General features: G+C 44.9%; 2 protein-coding genes across 2 annotated transcripts in view; both read right to left on the reverse strand.

Moving 5' to 3' along the window:
• PPP2R1A (protein phosphatase 2 scaffold subunit Aalpha) overlaps positions 1-6,644 on the reverse strand; it is a 37,253-nt gene extending 30,609 nt beyond the window's left edge. The window contains exon 1 of the mRNA XM_077747281.1: positions 6,485-6,644. Within this exon, the coding sequence (XP_077603407.1) occupies positions 6,485-6,562 (78 nt within the window). The 5' untranslated portion in view covers positions 6,563-6,644. The remainder of the gene's footprint in view (positions 1-6,484) is intronic.
• Positions 6,645-14,541: 7,897 nt separating this feature from the next.
• On the reverse strand, positions 14,542-16,268 carry LOC144217514 (vomeronasal type-1 receptor 4-like). Its single transcript, XM_077747120.1, has 2 exons — positions 16,164-16,268; positions 14,542-15,453 (listed from the first exon to the last, which is right to left on the reverse strand). The coding sequence occupies exons 1-2, from the start codon at positions 16,266-16,268 to the stop codon at positions 14,542-14,544; spliced, it is 1,017 nt and encodes a 338-aa protein (XP_077603246.1).
• Between the last annotated feature and the right edge of the window lie 1,477 nt (positions 16,269-17,745).

Below are 17,745 nucleotides of genomic sequence, written 5' to 3' on the forward strand. Positions count from 1 at the left end.
CACAATGGTTTCCTTGACAATAAACCAACACAACACACCAACGCCACCCCAACTCTCCCCCAGCTCTTTGCATTTGCTGATGTGCTGTTTCCTCAGCCAGAGACACAGTCCCTCCAGACACCCCAGAACTCTGCTAGATCCTCACATCCTCACACATGACCCCCCAGGGAAAACAGCAGGCCATCATTCTCCATGTATGAACTCTCATCGCTCTTGACACAGACTTCTCTGTTCAGCTTGTCCTTCCCCACCCTGTCTCCTCCACCCTGGGCCCCAAGAACCTGGACAACACCTGGCATGGAGTTAGAGCCCAAGAAATATTTGCTGGGTTAAAATTTTTCTTAATAAAGGAAATACAAATGTTAGTACAAGCAGCGATAACAAGGATCTTGGAGGGATGTGCTCCAAACTGGAGCTGTCTGCAACAGCTGGTGGCTGGCAATGGGGCAGTGGGGTCTGCAATGCAACGTGTGCACTTTAGCAAGGAGCTCAGCCTGGGGAAGTGCTCAGTGAGTGACAGAAGTCTGTCCACCTCCTCTCATGTCCTAGAGTCTATATATCTTGCCTCCTTATTCCATAAAGGATCACGTTCCTAAAGGAACACAATGTGTGTGGGTATGAAAAACTAAGCATCTACCTGGCAATCACTTAGCACTGCTAAAATGAAAAGGAGCATCACAACCTCTATTTCTGTATCATGTAAATTTGTTTTTGTAACAAAAGAGCTTGTACTCTGGCTTTCCCCATTAGCTAAGGGCCCCCAGGCCAGTCTGGGCGCTGGGAGCTTCCGTTTCCTCACTAGAGAGTGGGAATTACAACAGTGCCTACCTCACAAGATTTCTGGGATGATCAAATGAGACAAACCTAGAGACGGAGTCTGGCAGGTAGCAAGCACCTCAGTATTATTGTTATTCTTATCACATCTCTTGTGTATTTGGCATTTCGTGGGGGACGTGGGAGAGAAAAATGGTAAGATCTCCCCCCTCAGAAACTGCAGCACTAGAGTGAACACTTCCTGCAGCAGCTGGCCTGGAACAATGATTATTTATGGACATGCTTGTTCCCCTGGTTTGGAAGGTGACTGGTCTCTGGGACAAGGGTCAGGACTGTTACCAATGGTGATTCCTGAACCTAGCACAGGGCTGGGCACACTAAAAAGCATAAATATAAACTATTCCATTTACAGAGTACTTCCTATATGCTAGGCACACAGCCAGGTACTCTATACATGCTCTCTCGTACTATACTAATAGCAACACAAGAGGCAGACGCTAGCCCTGCATTCAGTATACAGACGGGCAAGTAAGGTACAGAGAAGGGCACAGAGGTCGCCCTGTGAACTGTGGCAGAACCTGGAACTCACACCCAGTTCTGCACTACCATCCTACACAACTTCTCTTTGTTCAGTTTAAGCTCTCAGAGAGCAACCTCTAAGGTCTGGGGGACTGGTGACTCCCCCATGCATTCCACAAAAAGAAGTCGAAGCTTATAAGGCTATGTTCCTAAGACATGGACATGAGGCACACCGCTGCAAGGTCCCTGACAGTGGCTGGTGACTGCAAGGTCTACACGGTAAGGTCGCTAACCCACACAACCCAGCCTGTTTGTCTTCTATCCTCATTTCAGTTAAACAGACAATCAAGCCCAGAAGCACTGAGTAACCTATAAAGTGGATTTCGAATCCTGGTCAGCTGAGTGGCTCAGTTGAGTGGTAAGGAGTGCTGCCCCAAAACCCAGTGCCCCTAGCTAATTACCAGGTTGTGGGACACCGACTGAGTATCCTTATTTATTAAATGTAAAGATTCATAGTTAAATTCACAGCTGATTTAAACAGCTGATTGTCAAGGCACTTCTGAAGCAATAGAGATCTGGTTATGAACTGAGGTTTAGGGGATACTAAGCAATCACTGATGCAGATGATGGTACTATGATTATAAAAATATCCACTGTTTTAGAGGTGGTTAACAAAGTATGTGGGAGCAAATGTCTGAAGCCTGGGACTGACTTTTAAAATACTTAAAATCAGGGGCACTTGGGTGGCTCAGTCAGTTAAGCGTCTGACTTCAGTTAAGCGTCTGACTTCGGCTCAGGTCATGATCTCTCGGTTCATGGGTTCAAGCCCCACCTCGGGCTCTGTCCTGACAGCTTGAAGCCTGGAGCGGGCTTTGGATTCTGTCTCTCCCTCTTTCTCTGCCTCTCCCCCACTTGTGCTCTGTGTCTCTCTCTCTCAAAAATAAATATTAATAAGAAAAAGTTTAAAATACTTAAATAACTTCCTACCCCCACCAAAACCTGAGGGAGGGTGAGGAACAGGGAAAAAATGTTGCTATTTGATATTTAACCACTAAAGAAAACTTCTAAAGCAGATCAGATGACTTTTGTGAAGATTCAAGTAACACACACGCAGTACTCAGCATGCTACTGGGCACACGTCAGGAGTTCTAGACCTCAGCACTACTGAATCGAGCTGGATGTCTTTGAGGCGGGAGATGTCCTGTGCCTCACGGGATGCTCGGCAGCATCCCTGGCCTCCCTGCACCAGATGCAAGACGCACTTCTCCCACTGGTCGTGACACCCAAAATATCTTGACATTTGTCTCCTGGGGAAACGAAGTTACCCCAAGTCGAGAACAACTGTTCTAATCATGAAAAGAATAGTTTTTTAAAATACCCAAAGCACCTCACCTTGACAGACAAAGCCCTCATAATCTCAGCACCACCATGACTACTACTGGCCAACACTTACCAAACACTTGGAATTTGTCAAGCACTTAGAAATGTCTAAGCATTTTCCATGTGCTACACTAATGAATCCTCACAACACCCTTATGAACTCCTAAATGACAAAATCATTCCCACTTTATAGATGAGAAGACTGAGAGGGAGTTTAACAGAGATCCAGTCTCTCAGCCAGGGGACCATGCTGTAGGTAATATGGTGTCCCAAGCACCCGTGGATACTGCAACCCGGCCTCTGCCTCTCAAGAACTGGGTAGGCCTAACGTAAGGGACTCGTCTGCACATCACTTTCCTGAGTATAAACAATAAGCTACCACGACCACTGACCGAGGTCATCACTTACCGTGTGCCTACTAAACAGCCACGTAACTTGCCAGGTCCACCACATCTTCGCACCCTCCACAGCAGATGCTGCTTCCTCATCATTATCCCCATTCTACAGATGAGGAATCCAGGCCCAATGAGGACAAGGAATAGGTGCAAGGATACAGGAAGGCAAAGTGGCAAAGCCGGGATTCAAAGCTCAGACATCCTTAACTCCCCCTTCACCACCCACATTACATCCTATCCACCAGCAAACCCCAACAGCCCTCCTCAAGAGACATGGAATCTACCCTCTTCTCCCTAGTACGTGCCGACACCAGTCCTGGCTGCTCTGCGAAGGCACCCCGGCAGGTCTATCTGTTCCTGCCCAGCCCCTAATAAACAGCCACAAGGATCCTTTAGAATTAAGTCCAAACACGTCATTCCTCCACGCAAAGTCTTGCAACAGCTCCTGAATCTCACCCGGGCCCTTGCTCTGGTCCATAGGCTTTCACTTGATCTCGTTCGTGACTAGTCCTCACCTCTCACCACTTGGCCATTCAGTCTGCTTTAGCCACAATGGCCTGCCTGCTGTTCTCTAAACACAATGAGCCAGCTCCCACCTCAGGGCCTCTGTACCAACCTTTCAGACTGTCCTCCCTTCCCCCAATTCATTCAAGTCTTGCTCATGATCACTTCCTCAGAGAACCCTCCCTAAATACCCTACCTAAAAAGCAGTCCTGGGCTTGCTCTATTCCCTGGTCCTTGCCTTATTTTTCTAATAAACAATTACTGCCATTGACATCACATTCTTATCCACTGTGCCTCCTCTACTAGAATGTAAATCCTATGAAGGCAGCGGTTTTGCTCTTTTACTCCCTGCTGTATCCCAGCCTTCAAAGTTTATTTATTTATTTTTGAGAGAGGAAAAGAGAAAAAGGAGGGGGAGGGACACTTAAGGCAGGGAGGGGCTTTAGGGGGCCAGACAGTCTCTAACTACTCAATTCTACCCTGCTGCTGTGTCACAAAAGCAGCCATGGACAGTAAGTAAACGAATGGGTCGGTGTTTTCAATAAAACTTTATTCATAATCAATAGACAAAGGGTCACCCCTGGTCATTTGCCAATCCCTGTGATGATCAAGGATAGAAGCAGAAAACGTCCACCTTCAGCCCAGAAGGCTGACCTACAGCCTGCCTAGTTTCGATAAAGAGCAAATATGTGCTGGTTGGTACATTCTTAAAGGGTCTCATGACTGCCTGTACATCTCACCCATAGTTAATATCGAGCTAAATGACAAGCACTAGAAAAACCTTCTGAAAATTTTACGAATAGAAATTCAAAGAAAACATTCATGATCGAATACTCCCTGCACATCCCCTCGCCCTTGAACACTAAGCATATATAACCACTGGCTTCATACAGCAAAAGTGCAGCTCTCCCTGCCCAAAGGTCCTGTCCCCATACTACTTAAACAAATAAATTTACTAAGCTGTGCCATAAAATATCTCAAGAATTCTTCTCTGTCATGCCCAATGATCCAGGAACACCTGGTTTAAGTGATTGCTCATAAGAGCCTTGTGAGTCATGGCCCCTTTCATCTTCATCTCCCAACACCAACAGCTCATTCTCTTGGCTCCAGCTACACTGGCCTTCCTGCAGTTCTCCAAACACGTACTACACATTCCTGCCTCAGGACCTGTGCAGTTGCTTCCTTTAGCTGAATGCTATTCCCCAGACATCCATGGGGCCTGCTCCTCACTTCTCTGCTCAAATGTCCCTTCTCAATAAGGCCTTCCCTGGCCATTCTATCTGAACCTGTAACACTCTCCTGTCCTCCCCATCCCTGCTCATTTTTCTCCAAAGCACTTTTGCCATCTTAATAGTACACATTTTACTTAACTGTCTTTATTTAATCTGCTTCCCCCTACAGCAACATAAAACTCCATGAGGCAGGTAGTTTTTGTTCATCTTGTCCCTTGCTGTGTCCCTGTGCCTAGTACAATGCCCTACCCAGAGGAGAGGCTCAGGAAATACTGACTGATTCACTATCACAATACCCTGTTGTTTCCTTCCCACGTGTCACACGTGTTAATAATGTATTTAGCTGTTCCACATCTGCCTCTGGTTTAACAACTGATGTCACCATTATATCCTCAGCACCATAGGTGATACATGGCAGGTGTTTACTGAACAAATGAATTCACACAACAGCCCTATGAACTAGGTAATGACCTCCATTTGAGAGAAGAGGAAACCAAGGCTTAAGGAGATTAACCAACTTGCCCATGTTAATTAGCAAGAAGTGGAAAGGCCAGGAGTACAACAGCAACCAGTCCGACTCCAGAACCAGAGCAATCTACCTCGAGATCACTCAGAGGATGGGTCCAGTGCAATCCGCTCAATTTTAGACATAAACTGTGGCTCCTGTAACGGGAGGACGAGACCTCTTCAATTACTACTCCCAATAATTGTAGCTAACGTTTATTGGGCCCTTATGACAACTAGGCACCGTTCTTTTTTACTTGTAGTATTAACTCCTTCAGTCCATCACAACCACTCAGGGATGCCTGAACTATTATTAGCCCACGTTTCAGGGGACGCGGGCCCAGAGCACTGAGGTAACGTGCGCAAGGTCACACGGCAGGTGGGAGGTGGAGCTGGGATGGCAAACTGTGGAGTCCGTAGTCTTCTCGACCCTTCTCCAGCCCGGCCGGGCCGCCATCCCACTCACCAGAAATGTGGTAGCCCGTTTAGTAAACTGCCCACCCGCAGTTCGGCAGGATCCCAAAAGCGAGGCGGGGGGTGGGGTGGGGGTGGATTTCTACCTCGAAATCCGCTCTTAAATTTAGCTAGTTGCCCCCCTGGGAGCGGAGTTTTCGCCGCCCCTCCCCTTCGGGAATCTACACCAAAACTGAAGAGGGAGGGAGGGCAGAAATTGGAAAGGCAGCCGTCATCTCTCTGGCCCCATTTGGAGAGTTTACCCCACAGCGCTAAGGCCCAGCCGCCGGATCTCACATGAAGGGGAAAACCTACCCGGGTCCCGACCCGCCAGGCGCCCCTCCCCCACTCGAACAAGCCGCGCGCCCTCCCCATCCCCAAGAGGCCACTCTGGGGCTGCTGCCAATCACCGAGCCTTTCCCTCTGCCCCACCCAGTGGCCCGACGCCCTCCCCGGTCAAGGCTTCCTGGGACCCCGGCAGCCGCGCGCACTCAGCAGGCCCGGGACCCTCCAGGCTGGCCTGCCTCCCGCCCTCCGGTGGCCCGACACCCAATCCCGGGCGCCGTAGCATCCAGTCCTGGGACCAGAAGACGTGAGAGCTGAACGCTGATTGGCCGCGGCCCCTTCCGCCACTCCCAGCGATCATTGAGCCTTCTCCTCAAGGGCCGTCCGTGCCCCCATTACCCCTTCCCGTGTTCCCCAAGTTCCCCGTGGCCTCCGGACCTGAACATCCTCGTTGCGGAGCTCGTCTATCAGCACCGCGATGGGATAGAGCGAGTCGTCGCCGTCGGCCGCCGCCATCTTGGCTCCGTCCCGTTCCTGTCAGACCGCGGCCGGCGCCGTGCTGAATCCGGGGCTGGGAGGGGCAGGGATGGAAAGCGGACGAAAGACGAGCGTGGGGGCGCCCGAGCCACTTTACAGGGGCTGGCCCACGGTCATTGGCCGCGCTGCGCCGGGCCAGTCCGCATTTCGTTGGTCCGGACAAATAAAGTCCCGCCCACTGCCCATCTGCCATTGGTCGAAGGGACGAGATGAGGCTGCCTAAGGAGAACTGAGAGGGAAAGGAAACGGAAGTACGCGGTATCTTAGCGACCAAGGTTGTTCCCGCCTACGTCGCCACTAACAACTGGCCAGACGAGCAGTTGGTTCTAGCCAATGAAGGGCGGAATCGAAGCAGCAAAACCTGCCTTCTGGCGAGTCCAGCACAAAGCTTCCGCGCAGGCGTTGCTAGGATTGTATGAAGTCATGCAGGGAGCAAGACGGTCTGCAGGTTTTGGCTTGTGAGCCAGTGGCTCTGGTGGCTGATGAGCCTATTCCCAGCAACTTTGTGAGGGAAGAGCAGGGGTGAGCCTTTGGTTTTATGCTTCATTTTGCGGAGACCCAAAGAAAGGTGGCGACTTGCCTTACTTTCTGAATGAAACTGAAGTCCCGTGTAGTTCTGGTTCCTAAGCAATGTTTAGGCATGTCTTCCACTCTCCATTTTGTGCTTCAGCGGTCCTGGAAAATTAGAGCCCTCTCCAGACATTATGCTTTTTCACCTCAAACAGCATATGCCCAAACTATCTCTTCTACTTGGAAAGCAGTTCCTTTTTAATGCTCAGATCTCTGCATAAATGTCTCCCCTTCCCTGCCTCTCTTCAGGCTTGGTCATCCAGTCCCCTGAAACACATACCACCATCACCCCACCCAAACCCATCCTCAGTGTCTCTCAGTCTCTCTCTCACCAGCCTCTGTCTCAGAATTTCCATCCCTGGGCTGGTACTGAGACTATGTGCTGGAGTCTGCCTCCTCTCACAGAGTGGGAGCAACTAATCTCTGTTTAAGCTTCACTCAACACAGCCTCCCCCCCCCATTTTNAAGGGAAGGCCTGGGATGCTTCCCCCTCACCCCTTCACTGCCCCCTTGAGAGGCAAAGCTGAGTTAGGACTCCTGGACACATCTGAAGAGCCCAAGCTTCGTTTCCAAACACCCCTACCCACTCCAGTTAGGCAAGTGTTCCTCATACACGGAGACAGTGGTAGCATTATATATTTCAGTCCTTGCCCTGCATGTGCGCAGGATCGTCCCGCCACTCCAACAACTCACTGAGACTACGGGCCTTCATAGGTAAGGCTGCAGTTTAAATATCATACAATTTTGGGGCTCCTGGATGGCTCAGTCGGTTAGGCGTCCGACTTCGGCTCAGGTCATGATCTCACGGTTTGTGGGTTCAAGCCCCGCATCTGGCTCTGTGCTGACAGCCAGCTCAGAGCCTGGAGCCTGTTTCAGATTCTGTATCTCCCTCTCCCTCTGACCCTGCCCTGCTCACGCTGTGTCTCTCTCTCTCATAAATAAATAAAACATTAAAAATTTTTAAATAAATAAATATCATACAATTTTATTTCTTAAATATACCTCACTAAGGCTAGGGTGTGGGGTCACAAGGGTGTCATATACTGACGCGTCTCAAAGTCAGAAACAGTCTCAATCAGCAACTTGATTCTGGGCAGTCTCTGTAAAGAACAGGCTTCACCATGTACATCTGAATGAGTGACCCAGACAAGTAATTTGAAAAATGCAATTGGTTTCCACAGTTGACAGCCCAAGAAAGGTAGGGCGGTCCTTAATCTGCCATCCATAGTTTTCCAAGTAACACATTCAACAGCTAGACCCCTGGCAGCAGCCCAGGAATCTGACATTTAACCAGTGAAGGAAACCACTGCCTCTGATTTCAGATTTGCAGAGCCAGCACCGAGACTAACCTGACCCAGTTCCAGAGGACACCATTTGGGTTCAGACTACCTAAACTATCAGTGAACAGGGACATGCTTTTAGGGGACCCTCAGACAATTGAGAGTTCCTAGCGCCAGTGGCTTTCACCAAAGCATGGAGCTAAAAGTGTCTTCTGAAGGGACAGGTACCACTTTTTCTGGTCAAGCTGACTTGTTGCTAGAGTTTGCCTTCATTCTTGAATATGCACTCTCCATGGGAAATGGGAATTTTGGAGCCCTTTCTACCCTGTTACAAGTGAGTCCATGTTGGCACATTCCAAAATTGGAATATCAAGGCATATAGTCAAAATGCATCTAAGGGTCAGTGTTGACGAGAGCTCATTAATAAGCGAATCAGTCTTTCAAAAAAATCTGTATTTATTTAATTTAGTTTTTAATCACTGCTATTTTTTTTTCTTTCATAGTTTATTGTCAAGTTGATTTCCATATAACACCCAGTGCTCATCCCCACAAGTGCCCTCCTCCTTGCCTATCACCCCCCTTCCCGGAACTCTCTCCCACCCCCACCAGCCCTCAGTTTGTTCTCAGTATTCAAGAGCCTCATGGTTTGCCTCCCTCCCTCTCCTCAACTATTTTTCCGCTTCTCCTCCCCCATGGTTCTCTGTTAAGTTTCTCTTGATCCACTTCTAAGTGAAAACATATGGTATCTGTCCTTCTCTGCCTGACTTATTTCACTCAGCATAACACCCTCAAGTTCCATCCACGTTGCTACAAATGGCCAGACTTCATTCTTTCTCATTGCCATGGAGTATTCCATTGTATAGATAAACCACATCTTCTTAATCCATTCGTCTGTTGATGGACACTTAGGCTNTATCACCCCCCTTCCCGGAACTCTCTCCCACCCCCACCAGCCCTCAGTTTGTTCTCAGTATTCAAGAGCCTCATGGTTTGCCTCCCTCCCTCTCCTCAACTATTTTTCCGCTTCTCCTCCCCCATGGTTCTCTGTTAAGTTTCTCTTGATCCACTTCTAAGTGAAAACATATGGTATCTGTCCTTCTCTGCCTGNCTCCTTATAGATTTTGGATACTAGCCCTTCATCTGATATGTCATTTGCAACTATCTTTTCCCATTCCGTCAGTTGCCTATTAGTTTTATTGATTGTTTTCTTTGCCGTAATCACTACTATTTTAAAAGAGCACACCTGTGAGTTGTGTCACAGAAGCCCCAAATTCACACCCCATGGGGAGCTTCTAGGTGGAGGCCGCCTCCCTTTGCCAAAGGCTGCAAATGACAGACTCACTTGCAGAGACGTGTGCCATCTTACATACACCAGTAAGGTCCAGTAAGGGCTGGACCTCCTTTTAGGTGATGGGAAGGCAAAGAAACAAGGGTTTTTTCCTTCACTGCATCAGGCATTGAGTACTGTAAACCTGCCCGTAGAGTTCTAATGTACTTACATTGGAAAACAGGACTCTGAATTTGATCAGGTGGTATCAGACACGCCTACTGGCAGAGAGGTGAGACAGGGCAATTGAGACTGAGGCCTCTAACTTGCAAACAGACAGTATACCATGAAAACCTGGTATATCAGAGGTTGACCTAAATCCTTAGCCCTTAAACACACACACTGGGGGCAAATGAAAGGCTGTGTGTCCCAGTAACACTTCTCTACCTGTACCTCACCCTGACTGGGATAATGCCCCCTGGAACTTCTGGGATGGGGAAGCACAAGCCTGTAACACAGCAATTCCTGTTACATTCTAACAGTAGAAACAACAACAGGTTGTTTTACTTGTTCCAAACGGTCCTGCTATGGTCTGTTGTGTCCTCTCAAAATTCATATATTGAAACCTAACCCCCAAGGTGATGGCATTTGGAGGTGGAGCCTTTGAGACATGATTGGGAGGCTCTGCCCTCATGAATGGGATGGGTGCCCTTTACAAAGATACCTGAGAGCTCCCTCATCCCTTCCACCCTGCGAAGATAGGACACAAGAAGGCCGCAACCCAGAGGAAGGCCCTTGCCAACCACACTGGCAGCCTAATTTCAGATTTTCAGCTTCCAAAACTGTGAGGTATGAATTCATTTATAAGGTACGCAGCCTGTGGAATTTTCTTATAGCAGTCCACACAGATTGAGAGAGGCCCAGCTACCTCATCAACTTAGGTTTCCTCTGCTACTATGGCAACACACTAAGGCTGGTGGTTGTATGGCTCATTAGCTATCCTATCCTTATTGCTAAGACTGTCAAGAAATGTAAAGGGTGTAAGATTTTTAGCCCATTTACACACCAGTAAGTTAGCCTGCCAGTTGCACGGATGCTGATAGAAGACATGAGATGCCAGGGACAGAGACAAAGGCAGTATTATTCATGCACAACAGGCAGCAAGAGCTTTGTGTTCACATCTCTTCCTTTTGCTTCCACAAGTCTCACAGGAGCCAGGCAAAGAGGTCCAGGCAGATGCTGCACACACATAGGTTCATGTCACAGCTGGAGAAAATTAAGCTCAGAAAACCCATCTTTTCAGTTGAATTAAAAATGCCCCTGCCCAACATTTGCCTCAGAGAAAAAGATTATCTCTAGTACATTGGCCAGGTAGTTAATCTACCCTTTTACCCAAGAAAGACAGTATTGCCATCCTCAGAGGCTGTTACACAAAAATCTTTGCAAGTTAGTCCAGGACAGAAGCTGAAACAAGATATGGAAAACAACAACAACAACAACAACAACAACACTGAGAGGATCATGGAGAATTGTTTCCCAGTAGGGTTCATCTTTCCCTTTAAAATTTGGTGATGACTGATTGAGTAAAAGATCCATTAAAGATTTTTGATACCAAGACTGCTCTTGGTTGTATGGCACTGTGGGACAGTGAAAGACTGAAGGAACAGGAAGAGACACAGATTTACCAGGAGACTTCACAGGAAAGACAGATCCAAAGGAACAGTGGTGTCAACCTGCATGAGCAAGGAGAGGTGAGAGCAAATGAATAAAAGGAACAATATCACATATTCTCAGTGAATTGAAACTTGTTAGCTTATCAGAAGAAAATAGAATACATTACCCTAACATACAGCAAATCAATTCTGGATGGATTGCCAACCTAAATTTTAAAGTGATGTAAAGGTTTTAAAAAGGGAGAATAACCATCATCTTAGAGTAGGAAAGAATTTATTGAACAGAACAATAAACATTATCTATAAAGGAGAAAATTGTTATATTAACATTAAGACTTTCTCCTCATCAAAGCACAACACACACCAGAAAGACCAGGAGAAACAGAGAGAGCATGAAGGAAAGAGACCAGCAAAGGAAACTTGTCCAGCAGATATATGGAATTACTACAAATCAATAAGAAAAAAAATGCAGCAAAAAAATGGTCAAAAGAAACTAACACATACTTTAAAAAGAGGATGCCCAATGTCTAATAAATATGTGAAAGGATGCTCAACTTCCATAGTAATCAAGGAAATTAAAAGAAAATCACTACTTGGTACCATCATACTCCAACCAGAAGTCAAAAAGAAAAATGAAAAAAATATCAGAACTGTTGACAAGGAAGTGCACAAACCAAAAATCTCTTACACCGTTGGTGGATGTGAAACTGCATTTTCCAAACCCATTAGGCACTATCTTCTAAAGCTACAGAACTGTAAACCTGTCACCCACCAATTCCACCATTACTTACATAGCCAACAGAAATATGTATGTGCACCCACATTTAGATAGCAGTGGTATTCCTAATAGTCACAAACTGGAAACCACCCATATGCTAATTAATGGTAGAATGATTAAATAAATTGTTTACATACACACAACGGAACCCTATACAGCAATGCCAATGAATTAATAACAGCATGCAGCAATAAATTCACAAACAACTGAAGGAATGACAAAAGCGAATACAAAAGAGTTAATTCCCTATTACCTCCTTTATATAAGATGCAAGATTGGCTAAAGTGACCTATGTTGTGCCATGCATGTCAGATGGCCCAGAGAAATAGGGACTGGTAAGGAGCAAAAGTCTGACAATATTCTATTTATTGATCTAGGTGCTGAGTACAGAAATGTGTTTACTTTGTGAACTTTCGTTAAGCAATACATTTATGACCAGTACATGTGTTTAAATCTTCAAATACTTATCAACCTCAAAAAAATAGGATATGGTAAATAGATTAGAGCTGTCCATATATTGTAAAGGTGGGGTTTAATAATATTAAATAAAATGACACTGTGATTAGCTTTTAAATGTATGCTGAAATTTCTAGGTAAAACTGAGAAATAATGAGTATACAACTTCAAAGAAAGAAGTTCAGTTATAATGTAGAATTATAAATTAATTAAAGTTATATTTTGCAATCCATAGAAAAGAAATTAACATAGATTAAATAAGAAAATAAACCCCTTTGACATTCAAATACATCAATTATTATATTCAAGTTGAATGGATTACTTATACTTTAAAACTCAAGCAATTTTTACTATGTTCACTGGAGTTTTTCATAAGAGGTATGGCAAAGGCATTGAATTAAACTATAAAAATTAAAAATACATTTTATGGAATTTTACAATCAAACAACTAGCATGGCAATATACACATACTATAACATACGTTTGGAATTTTGTCATAACTATAACTAGTACTATTTAAAATTGTTCTTGATGTACAATTTTCCATATGTTAATTGATAGATAACAAACATAACTAAGTCTACATTTATATGTATAAACACAGATACAGATACACGTATAGATCCCTACACACAATAGTTGAAGGTAGGCATGTATTTATATGTTTTTCTTCTTCGTGTTTTGTGATCTAAAAATGTGGCAAATATTTATGTGCCTCATGTGAGCTGAAAACACGGATTCCATTTGTGGTACAAGGTTGCATATATAATCTATAAAAATGGATATATCCATTGGGTCAAAATTTTTTTTCAAATTATTAAATTCTCAATAGTTAGCTTGAATGCTGAGAATAAACTGAGGGCGGCGGGGGGAGAAAAGAAGGGGGGTGATGGGCATGGGGGAGGGCACTTGTTGGGATGAGCACTGGGTGTTATATGTAAACCAACTTGACAATAAACTATTTAAAAAGTTCTGAATAGAAAATGTCAGCTTCAGAATGTAAATACAGAGAAAGCTATATAAAAATCTCTCCAAAAATTTAAGAAAATTGAAATCAAGGAGCCACAAAATCCACATAAACAGAATGGATTCATGTCTCTCCCCTTCAAATAGATCTCCCTTCAGGGCTCCAAATTGAGTAGAAGTCTCCAACATAAACTAATAGCTTCACTTCAGAGACTCAAGTTTGCACCTCCAAACCTCTTTCTTGCCAACATGCCCAAATCACCTTCACAAAGGAGGGAAAAATCTTTCTTCTCCAGATATCAATTCCATGGAATTCATGCCTTGTAAAAATGTCACAATCACTGGATATTGGTTAAGAACCAGCTAAAATGTAATTCTATGCTGTCCACTACACACTCCAGTACAATCTGTCAATTTCTACCTGAAAATGTTTCCACAAGCTCATCTCCCATGCTCTCGTAACATCATACTTCACATGACTGAGCACTGCCTCTCTGGTATGACATGTCCACAATTATAACTGGCTCCCCAAAGCTTTACTCACTGGCTGAATTTTCCCTCCAGCACTATTCTCTTCAGTTTCAGTGATGACCAACCACATGCTAATCCATTTTCATGCTTCTTTTCCTGTAATCCCATGCCTACTTCACTTTTGGAAACTTTACTGTGACAAATTTAGGTTACACACTCAAAGTCTTCTCCATAATATCCAGATTGTTTCAAGACCTAGTGTCTATAAAGGCACAGATTCTGCACTCCTCCATGGCAGGCATTACTAAAACTTCAATCACATGAGTATTTATAAGATAATTATATTACATAACAATTATTATAATTTTTTGTTAACATTGAAGAAAATGCTCAATATGTTCTGTTTACCAGTCTTGGGTTAGCTTTCCATAATTGTACTTGAGATTCTGAGGGGGATGAGTAAATTATCAACCAAATATTATGGAAATAGATTCAAATTACATATTTCTCATAAGATGAGGGGACTTTATATTCCTTAACCAGGGAAAGCAGATCATGGATATCCTGGGGTCACCACTCAAGAACAGAAAGGGCTGACAGTTGGAAAACACCGAATGATTACTGAAGAGGTTATTGATCAAGAGGTACCACTTGAGATCATAAAAAAGAGACAAAACAATATGAAAAATAGAGAAGAGGGTGTTAAAGTAGACAAAGGTGCTCACTAAGAGAAGGATGGTTTTGGTGGCTGTGGACTCAGAGGATGATGTGGAGGACACACTGGTCAGATGAATGTGCTGGACCCTCTGCTTGTGCCTGTACAGGATCAAAACGATGGAGCCACTGAACCAGATCATGAGGCCTAAAAATAACACATCAGGGAATGATAACGCTGCAAACAATGAGTCCTCAGCTTTATTATGACGAACAGTTGAACAGTATCCAAAACCTTTTTTGCTTGTGATGTTTTTGTAGTTCAAAGGGCTACTCATAAACATTGGATACATGACAGTCACCAGTATCTGCAAGACCCAGCACAGGACAAGTGAAGGGACAAGGCACTGGAGAGCTTTCCCTTTAAGTGCTGCCCACCGGGAGTTCTGGGGGCTGATCATGATGACACCCAAGAGGCAGGTCCCACCAATGGACACACCCCTGAACACTCCCCGAACATGGAGGGAAAATTTGCATCCAAAATCACTGAGGATATGACACCACCCAAAAGATGACAGTGTACGGTGTATTCCAAAAGAGACCATGACCAAAAGGTTGGCTACAATCAGGTCCTTGACAAACAAATCTGTGGGCCTTGGCCTACACCCAGTCAAAGAAAGGAGGACATAAAGGTAAAGAAGAGAGAAGTTCCCCAGGATTCCAAGCACGGTCTGGACTAAGAAGATCACTCCTTGGTTAAAATAAAATAATCAGGAGACTATAGATGCTGGTGAGGATGTGGAGAAATGGGCACCCTCCTACACTGTTGGTGGGAATGTAAACTGGTACAGCCCCTCTGGAAAACAGTGTAGTGGTTCATCAAAAAATTAACACTAGAACTCCCCTATGACCCAGGAATAGCACTGCTAGGGATTTGCCCAAAGGATACAGAAGTGCTAATGCATTGGGGCACATGTACCCCAATGTTCATAGCAGGACTTTCAACAATAGCCAAACCATGGAAAGAGCCTAAATGTTCATCAACTAACAAATGGATCAAGAAGATGTGGTTTATCTATACAATGGAATATGCCATGGCAATGAGAAAGAATGAAATCTGGCCATGTGTAGCAACGTGGATGGTACTCGAGGGTGTTATGCTGAGTGAAATAAGTCAGTCAGAGAAGGACAGATACCATATGTTTTCACTCATATGTGAAACAGGAGAAACTTAACAGAGGATCATGGGGAAGGGGAAAAATAGTTGGGGAGAGGGAGCGAGGCAAACTATAAGAGACTCCTGAATACTGAGAACAAACTGAGTGCTGATGGGGGAGGGAGAGAGGGGAAGGGGGGGAGATGGACATGGAGGCGGGTACTTGTTGGGATGAGCACCGGGTGTTATATGGAAACCAACTTGACAATAAACTACAAAAGAAAAAAAGAAGAAGAAGATCACTCCTACTGCCAGATCCTGGGTGGCCATCCTGTCAGTCCTCAGTGACTGATACTTGTCTTCTGGGCTCGCACATCCTGCATGGAAATAGGAGGCAGCGGCCACAGGAATCATGTCAGCTGAAATCCGATATTCTCCACTTAACAACACTTCCTACATTCAAATAATTACTTAAAGTTCTTCACTCATTTAGGGCCTTCCAAGAGTTCCATGCACAACCATTACACAATATTTGCTACGTGTGAATTAGTGTTATAACGACCACCCATGTATTAACTTCTTATTTCTTAAAAATACATGAGGCAGGCACTATTACATTCCTTATAAAGATGAGGACCACATAAGCCCAGAGAGTTTAACTACTTTGAATTCATTCACAGATGAGGGACAGAATGGGGACTGAAACATGACTGGGTGGGGAACAAAATTAGTGCATTTAATCCATAATATGGGAAAATGGTAGTAAGCTGTGTTATTTTTTTATATTATATTAATTATATTTATTATATTATATTATATTTAGAGAGAGGGAGAGCAAGTGGAAGAGGGGCAGAAGAGAGAGGGAGAGAGAAAATCCCAACTCACAGCCCAACAAAGGGCTCAAACTCAGGAACTGTGAGCTCATGGCATCTGACCTGGAAATGAGTAGTCTGTGGAAGGCTTTTCTCCCCTTTGCTCTTAAATTCTCCACCATTTCTCATTATCTGGAGAAACCACATTTTGCAAATATCCATATTTATGGCATCCATAAACCCCTTCTTTTATGGTTTCACTGTGTACAGTCAAACAATATGCTGAAGTCTTAGCGTCCAGGACCTCAGAATAGGGTCATTGCAGGTGGAATTCCTTAAGATGTTGTCATACCAGAGTAAGTAGTCACCTAAACCAACATGACTGGCATCCTTGTGTAAAAAGTGGAGATTTGGTGAAGACATGGGCAGAAGATATGAACAGACATTTCTCCAAAGTGGACATCCAGATGGCCAACAGACACATGAAACGATGCTCAGCATCCCTCCTCATCAGGGAAATATAAATCAAAACCACACTGAGATACCACCTCACGCTGGACAGAGTGGCTAAAATGAACAAATCAGGAGACTCTAGATGCTGGCGAGGATGTGGCGAAACGGGCACCCTCCGACACTGTTGGTGGGAATGTAAACTGGTGCAGCCCCTCTGGAAAACAGTGTGGAGGTTCCTCAAAAAATTGACAATAGAACTCCCCTAGGACCCAGCAATAGCACTGCTAGGAATTTACCCAAGGGATATAGGAATGCGGATGCATAGGGGCACATGTACCCCAATGTTCACAGCAGCACTCTCAACAATAGCCAAAACATGGAAAGAGCCTAAGTGTCCATCAACGGACAAATGGATCAAGAAGATGTGGTTTATCTATACCATGGAATACTACATGGCAAGGAGAAAAAATGAAATCTGGCCTTGCGTAGCAACATGGATGGACCTTGAGGGTGTTATGCTGAGCGAAATAAGTCAGGCAGAGAAGGACAAATATCATATGTTTGCACATATAGGAGGATTAGGAGGAACTTAACGGAGGACCATGGGGGAGAAGAAGGGGGGAAAT

This window comes from Crocuta crocuta, unplaced genomic scaffold (genome assembly GCF_008692635.1).
Source record: "Crocuta crocuta isolate KB4526 unplaced genomic scaffold, BGI_CrCroc_1.0 scaffold334, whole genome shotgun sequence".
Taxonomy (NCBI): domain Eukaryota; kingdom Metazoa; phylum Chordata; class Mammalia; order Carnivora; family Hyaenidae; genus Crocuta; species Crocuta crocuta.